Source organism: Chinchilla lanigera, unplaced genomic scaffold, assembly GCF_000276665.1.
Source record: "Chinchilla lanigera isolate Chin_1 unplaced genomic scaffold, ChiLan1.0 scaffold00019, whole genome shotgun sequence".
NCBI lineage: Eukaryota > Metazoa > Chordata > Mammalia > Rodentia > Chinchillidae > Chinchilla > Chinchilla lanigera.
The window spans coordinates 8,736,537-8,745,787 of NW_004955420.1; the positions used below are offsets into that span (position 1 = coordinate 8,736,537).

The 9,251-nt window shown below is 41.4% G+C and overlaps 1 protein-coding gene across 1 annotated transcript in view; it reads left to right on the forward strand.

Annotated features, from left to right (window-relative positions):
* The first annotated feature begins 8,853 nt into the window (after nucleotides 1-8,853).
* Nucleotides 8,854-9,251, forward strand: part of Actl6a (actin-like 6A) — a 19,604-nt gene continuing 19,206 nt past the window's right edge. Inside the window, exon 1 of the mRNA XM_005383042.2 lies at nucleotides 8,854-9,058. Within this exon, the coding sequence (XP_005383099.1) occupies nucleotides 9,034-9,058 (25 nt within the window). The 5' untranslated portion in view covers nucleotides 8,854-9,033. The remainder of the gene's footprint in view (nucleotides 9,059-9,251) is intronic.

Sequence of the window (9,251 nt, forward strand, 5' to 3'; positions counted from 1 at the left end):
TGTAACCCAGCCTGGCCTTGATCTTGCTTCGAACCTTCTGCCTCAGCCTCCTGAATGCTAAGATTACAGATGTGCGCCACCATGCCCAGTTGTGTCATTTCTTAACAGACAATAATTCTCTGAATTTCTTTCCTAGCATTAATGAGTAACATGTTACATTTTTTTCAATGTTAAATATAATAAAGTCTGAGATAAAGGACAAGATCAGCAATGTTTTGTAATGACTCCTGCGACTCCCTAATGTGAGTCTGGACAGGAGCTGGTGGAAAAAGGATTGAAACTGTATCACATCCGTCCTGGTGCAAAGGTACAAGAATGGGAGACCAGCGACCCACAGAGGCGAACCTAAGCATTGCACTTGGTTGGCACACAGGAAATTCTTGAAGTTTGGATATTGCAAAGGAGTTTTGAAAGGGCATTTGTTTGTGCAGATTTGGATTAGGGGTCCATCACTGAACATCTACTGTAAGCTTCCTGTTACTTCAATGTCTTTTGCTTTTAGGTTGATATAACTAATTTGTTGGGTTGAGGGAGAAATTGCAAGCATTCACAGACTTGATATGGCTTCCCTTGAGAAATGAAGTAATGGGCAACAGTTTTAGGTTGCTCTTCTTCTTTAGTCTGACTAGTTGTTGGTAATATTAATTTAGGCTGACCCAAGGCCTTAGAGAAAACAGAGTGCAGACGAAATATATTAATGCAAAAAAAAAATCATGATGGAGACCACTATGAAGTGTCTCTGAGCAGGATTTAATATTAACCAACTGGCTTTTCATGTTTACATGTGAGTTTGCCCAAGGCCTAGGCCCTTGTCTAGAGATGGGCAGTGGACTAATAGTAAGTGAACCTCTATGAGTCACTGGTCCCCCACTGAGGCCTATATTGGCCTGTGAGGCTGGGATGCCTCAAAGGACAAGATAAGGCCACAGCTGAGGATGTTTGGATCCAATACCAATTAACTAAAAGGAGATTGTAGCTACAGACATCTCACCCCTGTGGTGAAGGCCTTCCTAGAGATGACATAGTTCTCCTAAATTAATATAATGTATTGCCTGGAAAAATGCTTAGAAGGATTCCCAAGTCCTTCCCAGATTCCTGCATTTTCTTCAGTACCCCTTCCTTAGTCTGAAAACCAAATAAACACAAGCGGGGCTGTTCAGGGAAGTCTTTGTTTTAAACCAGAGAATCTCATATTCTGTGAGAGAGTTGGATGCTCCTGGAGCCCTAAAATCAGTCAGTTGTCTCATTTATTCAAGCCTTGGCCCTCCACTTCTTTGGGAGATTGTGAGCCTGATCAGCCCACAATAACTAAGGGTTATTAGCCTGATATTTGGTGCCCAAACAGGGACCTGAACCCAAGGAGCCTATAAGGACAACACGTAAGAATGACAGCCATAGCTTGCCTTTCCTAAGCATCTGTCAGCACCAGTCAGTGTGGAGCACACTGGCTCCCACCTTTTCATATGCACAGACAAGGTCCCTGCTCTTATACCACAGATGGCTATAGCATCAACAGCCAGTAGTAAACTGTTTGGGCATAATCATAGCAAAATAGGAGCTACATACAGACAGACTCGATTCTTAATTGGTATAAAAATTACCATGGTTAAATTGGCTTTAAAAAAATACAAATTAAGGTTATAATCAGATCCTTAAAACAGATGCTAGGTTGTCACATGCACACAGACCCAGGGAATGGGGTGCTACCAGGTAGGGAGCCAAAGTAAAGAAACCAATAGGCAATTAGAGCTAGAAAAACCTTAAACATCACTTAAAAAGTTGTCTAAGTTATAAAAATCAAATTCTGTAAAATTCAGTGTTATCCCATACTACACAAAAACCTCAATCAGATTTAAATCTTATAAAATCTTCAGTGACTGAGAGAATACAGCCAATAAAATCTATAGTGATTAGAACCAGGAATATACCTCTATCTAAAATTGCTATTATTTTCTGACTGGCCTAATTCTCTATAATTTCTTTAAATACTTTGGTGTGTTAAGTCTTACAGAAGGATTACACAAGTGCCATAAAAAAAGAGACATCTACAAAAGTGATAATATTAACCTGAATTATATAAGTCTACACAGAGAGATCCCAAGAACATTGTTGGAAGAAAAGAAGGTCTAAGTACATGATGGAGTGTAAGTCTTATAGAGAAAGAGCCCCCAAACACTGTTGGAAGAGGGTCTGAAATGGCTAAGTTGGAAGCTACATAAAAGAAAGGAACACAAGAGTTGTTGGTATTCTTAAGACAAAAAAAAGTACTAAAAATATTTTAAATATAGATAAAAGGTTTTCATTCTTTCCAAATTCTTATGAGATCTCTACTAACTGACCTAAACAAAGGAGGTTCTGACTAGTCTTTTTAAATTACAAATTTAAAAAATGGTAAAAAATTATTAAATTCAATTTGGTCAAAAATATATTTAAGTGCGCTCTGATTTTATAAGCAAATTGTCTTGTGTATGTATTTTTGTTTGTTTGTCTCTTTGTCCAATCTGTAAACATCTGTTTTGTGCTCAACAAATTTTTCTTTTTTCTTTTTTTACTTTTGAAGCAATTGTCTGTAATCTAGTTCAACTTATAGATAAATGTTACCTAAAGATATGCTTCTACCAAGTTGCCAACGGGTCAAAATGATGTTAAAATTGGTTTTATAAATGTAATGCTTATTGTTGTTTATGTATTATGATTTGAGAGTCTCTCATTGTTCAAAAACTAATGTGTCAAGTATTGTGCTTGTATTTTCATAGGACATCAAAAATTTGTTAAAATAATTAAACAAAAATCCTTTAGGGTGGGGAGAAACTATTGGACAGGACTCCAAGTGAAGAATAAGGAAGTGGCTACCTGGAAACATTTCTCCAGTCCTTATTCATTAATAGGAAGCCCCAATAATATCCATAGCCTTATGGGAGACACCCCAACAAATATTGTTCAAAATATATTATTATGATATGTTTACATTGGTCATTGCCAGAAGGTTAAGTTTTCAAAAAATAAGACAATAGGGTTTTCTGATTAAAGGATGTTATTAGTGCAGAACTAAATTAAAAACCCAACTAATGATAATTTATTGTTGTTAATCTTATGGTGTATTAAGTGTGTGCATGCCTTCCAAGTGTACAGTCTTCTAAAATGTAAAACTGAGATTGTTTATAGTGAAAGACATTTCCTTTATTTGTAATAAGAGACTCATGTCAGGCCAATATGAGATCATCATTTAAATGATAACCTTTTAACAAAAATTTATGTGACTTATATCCTATGTATGTGCCACTACATTTAAAAATGCTTAGATATTGAACAGTCCAGACAATGTTACAAATTTCTTCAATGATCTACTACTAAAGCACAACAAATTAGGGAAAAGCTTCTTATGTACTAGGCAGGCATGATTGACTAAAAAGGCTATTGTATTCCAAGATGGAGACATAATGTGTTACAAAAATGTCATCATGACTGTTACGTTACAATACTATGTATGGCTTTTGATTTCAAATTTTCTCTATAAAACTATATAACTGTTGTCTGTTAACATTCTACAGGGATTCAACTACTAGAACATCTATGATTGGTAAAAAGTAACAGTTTTCTGGCTATACTTTACATCTCAAGGTGCTTAATACTCAGATAAAATTTTAACAATTAAATTTACTGCTGCCATAACAATGTAATGTCATTGGGGGCTGGGGATTTAGCTGAGCAGCATAGCGCCTGCCTGGCAAGTGCAAGGTCCTGAGTTCGATTCCCAGTACTGGAAAACAAACAAACAAACAAACAAAAAAACAATGTAATGTCATTAACCTTCTCTTCTGGATGTTCAACAACTGAGGTTTGGAGACCAAAAATTAAAAAGATAGATGAGTGTGGTAGATTGATAGCTGGTGGTCAACTTATAACCTCCAGCTGAACTGAGTAAGCGTGGTGCTGGGTGGGGAGGCCCACCTGAGGACTGTTGCCAGCAGCATAAGAGGCAGAACTGGACAAGAAGTGAGGCTGTTGGGAGCTGAGAGGCTGTTGGGAGATGATAGAAGCTGTAAGGAGCTGTTGGTTGTTTTGGAGGAGCTCGTCATGCTGGCTTTCCTGATGAACTTGGCTGTTTTCATCCTCCAAGGCGCTCAGGACTTCACAGGCACTGAGAATGACTTTGGTTCACTTGGGGGAGCTCTGGTCCTCACTTTGAGCATCACTTCCTGGCTCTGGAAGGGAAGATGGTACACTGCCGGCCTCCTGGAGAAGCTTGCTATGTTGGCTTCGCTGATGGGAACTAGGCCATCTTAATCATCAGAGGAGCTTGGGACCTCACTGTTGCTGAGGATGGCAGTGGTACCTTTTGGGGAAGCTGTGGTTCTTCTGAGGGTTGCTTCCTGGCTCTGGTGCAGATCCCTCAGCCTGCTAGCACAGATCCTTCATTCTGCTGGCACAGACTTTCTAGATTCCACCACTAACCTTTGGGTCTTCCCAGTGGTGATCTGTGAAACAGGCCTGCATGAGATATTGTTATGGGCTCTATGCCTCCAGGTGGACTCGTGAGAGGCCTTGTTATGAGCTCTAGGTCTTCAGCAGGACTCATGCAGGACATTTCCATGGGATCCAGGCCCTCAGCTGGATTCCTTGGTCTTAGTGTGTAGACAGATTTCCTGCACTCTCTTGTTTATGATTCTTTGGGTGATTATTATAAATAACTTTATAAAATATGTGTCCTATATTATATTGTTCCCCTTACAAAATAAGCCCCAAACCATGACAATGAGCTAAGAGGATAGACAATTTTTTGGCCCTAGCCCTCCAAGGTCAATGAGAACTCAGGACATAAAGAGAACTTCTGCTGTGACGTCCTATAACTCAGCTGAGTCCCTGATCTTCTGATTAAAGGATTATGAGACCACAAAGAAAGTGATTCCACAGTGTATACAGTGCCTAAGGAAAGTCACCAGAAAAAAAAAGAACTCTCCCAAGCTTTCACAAAAGGCAACTTGGTCAAGCAATGGCTGTGACTCATCCAGATGGCTGACACTGTACATGGTTCCAAGGTAAACCCTAAAAAGATTTAACTGACCTTGATAGATAACAAAAAATTAACTTTAACTAATACAGGTATCATTTTAACTTGGTCTTAAACATCCAGCAAAAAAGTATAACTACAAGTTGTATAAAACAATGCCATAGTATTACTAATTTCTCCAAAAATTGGTTCATTCTTGCCTAGAGACTGCCAAACTCCAAGTGACCATACAGGTACAACCAACAATAAATAGGCTGGATTCCTTCTACTGGGATCCACCAGATTCACATCATAGAGAGAGTTCATCACTGGTAATCTACAACAGGACTTCTATCTGAGGCCACTAGATTTAGCTCTCTGGAGGGGGTCCCTGACTTTGGTCCCCCTTTACATTGACCCTTCTCAGTTTAAAGCAGTTAAGATAAAAACTATGGCCAGTCTCCCCTAACCACAGTTAAAAATAGCTCTTCAGAAAATAATATTATAGACAATAAGTTAGTTACAAGTATTAGAGGCAAATAGACATGGCTAACTGGCAAAACAGGACATCCACATAAATAAATAATAAAATAGGATGGCCCAGTACAGTTAATAACATGGGGACGAGGAAAATTTTATATATTAAAGGTCATAAAACTTCATTGTGGATGCCATCCTAAAACAGATGGCCATAGAGAAAAGAGATCTTCAAATCCGTGGTAAAGTCTGCTGCCACCAGACCCATCTTTGATTCCACAGTGGACTGATTCTATTAAGATGCTTGTGTCTTTTACTTCTGTTCCGACGGTCATGTTCTGACTAGTCAAGGCTAGTCATGTTTCAACTGCTGCAATTATAATAACAAAAAGGAAGCCCTCATCCTTAGATAGACATTTATATTTTACAAAGCAGAGTCTACTGGGTTAGTGTTTTCCTTTTAGTTTTTCTGCTACTAGTTTTCTAATTTCTAATTATTGAAAAAAATAAGCTTCCGTACTAGAAATCTCATTTCGAAGGAAATAATGTCATTATTACTAGGAAAGCGCTGAAGGGCTGTCTTAGAATGCTGAATGGGTTTTCTTTCTCAACTGTCTGTCTGTCTGTCTGTCTCTCTCCATACACACACATACACACACGTATGTTTGAGACAGGGTCTTGCTGTGCTGCTCAGGGAGGTCTCAAACTCCTGAGTACAAGAAATTCTCCACCTCAGCCCTCCTGAGTAGCTGGCACTAAAGGCACATGCTCCTGCTCTAGGTTTTTACTGCATTTTTTGATGATTAAAATTTGTCAAGGGCTTAAGTGTGCATTTGTATCTATGCTAACATGTGATAACACTGACATGTCAGATGTAGTTCACTGTAATGGTTTATAAGTAGATAAAACAGTGATTCCAATGATACATCAAGAGTCCAAACTGGCCAGGCATGGTGGCACACACATGCAATTTCTCTCTGGGAGGATGAGGCAGGAGGATCATAAGTTTGATCCCAAACTGGGCAATTTAGTGACTTAGCAAGAACTTTTCTCAAAATAAAAAATAAAGAAGGACTGGGGAAATAGTTCAATGTAAACGTCCTGGGTTCAACCCCCAGTACAAAAACCCCACAAAACAAAACAAAACAAAACAAAACAAAACAAAAATGCAAAACCAAACCAAAAAGCAAAAACAAAACTCCACAAAAAAAGATCAAGCTGACCTGGCGTCATGATCAGTTTTCTAATATCTTTCCAAATCATCAAATGGAGCAAATCCCTTGCAAAATGGAACAAATGCTTTATCTAAAACATCTAAGTAGACCTATTCAGTAGACCCTCAGGCTGTCTTCTTTGCGCTATTATATTTCAGATTCCCTGTATGGTGCGTACAGTGTGGCCTTGAGGAAGATAGTTCCAACATCTCAGTCTTCATCAACCCTGCTGAACTGTTTCACAACTCTGAACTGGTGGGATAAATATTTTATTCTTTTTCAGTATCTTCTAGGACACATTTTCTTATGTACATATGAGATGTTGGAGATATCCTGATAGGAGATATCAATATATATAATCTGTTCAACTTGCTAAATATAAATTACTAGGTGATTAAATGCTGAAATGATTTAAATGGTTACTGTGTATTATAAGGTCATAAATAGCATCTTTTTAATACTTAATTATTTCAAAGTATCCCAATATCTTAAAAAATTAATCAATTTTACTAGTCAAACATATTATAAAAACACGAAATGGATAAACCACTGGCCTCCTAAGCCATGGATTATTTTTATGTCCCACCTGAGATAGTGAGGTAGCCTTCCCCTTTCGATGTCAATGGTATTTTGAACCAGGCATGGTGACACATGCTTCTAATCCCAGCACTTGGGAGGGTGTCTAAGGCAACAAGATTTCAAGTTCAAGGCCAGCCTGGGCTCTATGGTGAGACGCTATCTTCAAAAAAAAACAAATCAACCAAAAGAACAACCTCTCCCTTCATGGATGGAAGAAAAACTAGGCGAATTAACGCACATCGGAGAAAGCAAAAATTACAGGGACAACAGTTAACCTGCAGCCAGACACACCGTGCAGGGTATTTGTTATCTCAGGGGTCAAGAAGCCTTTGCTATGAATTGTCTGACAGTGAATGTGTTGTCCTCCAGCTCAGCTGGCCACACAGTCTCTGCCACAGCTGCTCAACTCCGCCCTGTTAAAGCAAAAGCAGTCGTAAGTGAATAAGCTTGACTCTGTCTCAATAAGCTGAGTTTCAGGCTACCGAAATGCGAATTTCGTGTAATTTTCACAACTATGAAATAGTACCCTTAAAAATAATTTTATTTTTAAAAGCCATTTAAAAACAGAGTAATTATGCCTAGCACACAGGTCATACAAAAATAGATGCCAGGTTAGATTTGGCCCAGGGGACATAACTGGCTGATCTCTGCATTGGGTTAATCAGGAGTTCCTAAGTGATTAGCTATACCGTGATTATATCTCCTGCGAATGGGAAAGTGTACACTTGCTGGCCTTATTCCCCATCCTACTGCCTGTCCCCTTCTACCATCTGGCTCACACTGAGACTGATGCGGTTTTATTTATATGTGTATTTGCAAGACAGGTTCTCACGATGTAGCCCAGGCTGGCCTCGAACTCTCCGTGATCCTCCGCCCTCAGCTGGAACCGCAGGCGTGCGCCACCACCCCCAGCTCGCAGCAGTTTGAGAGTTTTGGGGCACTGGGGAACGTGGCCTGATTTTGGCACTTTTACAGATCAAACTTCACACCCGGAACAGGCACAGGGGCAAAATGTTGCAGTAATCCGGGGGAGAAAAGTGCTCTGGATGGGGCTGGTACAAACAAGCACACAGTCTGGGTTTGTATTTAGGACGGTGTGCTTCCGTGAATAGGGATCAGCCAGCTTGCTTAACACCTGACTCACAGGGTAAAAGAAACTGATGATTTTTTAAAAGTAATTTTTAAAAAAGTGCTACCTAATTTTAGTCGAAAAGTTAGAAGACAATATTTTCGATTAAAAAACTTTCTGCACTCATCAAACTCCAACGCCAGCAACCGCTACGCGGAGACTTTAACTTCCAGGCTCTCTTCCGGCCGGGTCCTCAGAGGTCCTCGCCCAGCGAACCGCGGCGCTAACCCGCTCTCCGCCCGCAGCGGCGTCCTGCAGCTCCGGCTCCACCCACTTCTCCCGCCCACCAGGAAGCTCCGCCCCCTCCGGCCTAGCAACCCAACTCTGGTCCTTCTTCCGTCGCGCCTCCTATCGCCCCCATAGCTGTCTTCTATTCGCTAAAGTGGCAGCGCCGCAACAAGGATGCAGCAGAACCGCCTTCTTATTGGCTGAGGGGTAGGCCGGGCCCCTTGTGATTGGCTGAGAGGAGGAACCAGCAAGTGTGGCTGTGCTCCAGGGTGTGTGGACGCCGCTTTGTTGCCTGAGGGGGGTAGCGGTGGAACTTAAGGGGGTCGGGGGCTCGAGTTTCTCGGGACCCGCGGTAGCGGCCGCTGCAGTCACTTCACCCGGTCGCCGGTAGCCTAACAGTCTCGTCGACAGCAGCCATGAGCGGCGGCGTGTACGGGGGAGGTGAGTGAGCGCGGCCGCACCGGAAAGCGCGCCTTTTCGGCGTGTGGGGTTTTAACTGCCTCCCCCAGCCCTGCGCGCCGGTCCGCGGCGGCCCCTTCCGGTCTCCCCCTGTGGGGACCCCGGCTCCCCGCCCCGTCCCCGCCCCGCTCTCTGCCCGCCCCCGGAGTCCTCGCGCCGTCGCCCTCCTCCTGCC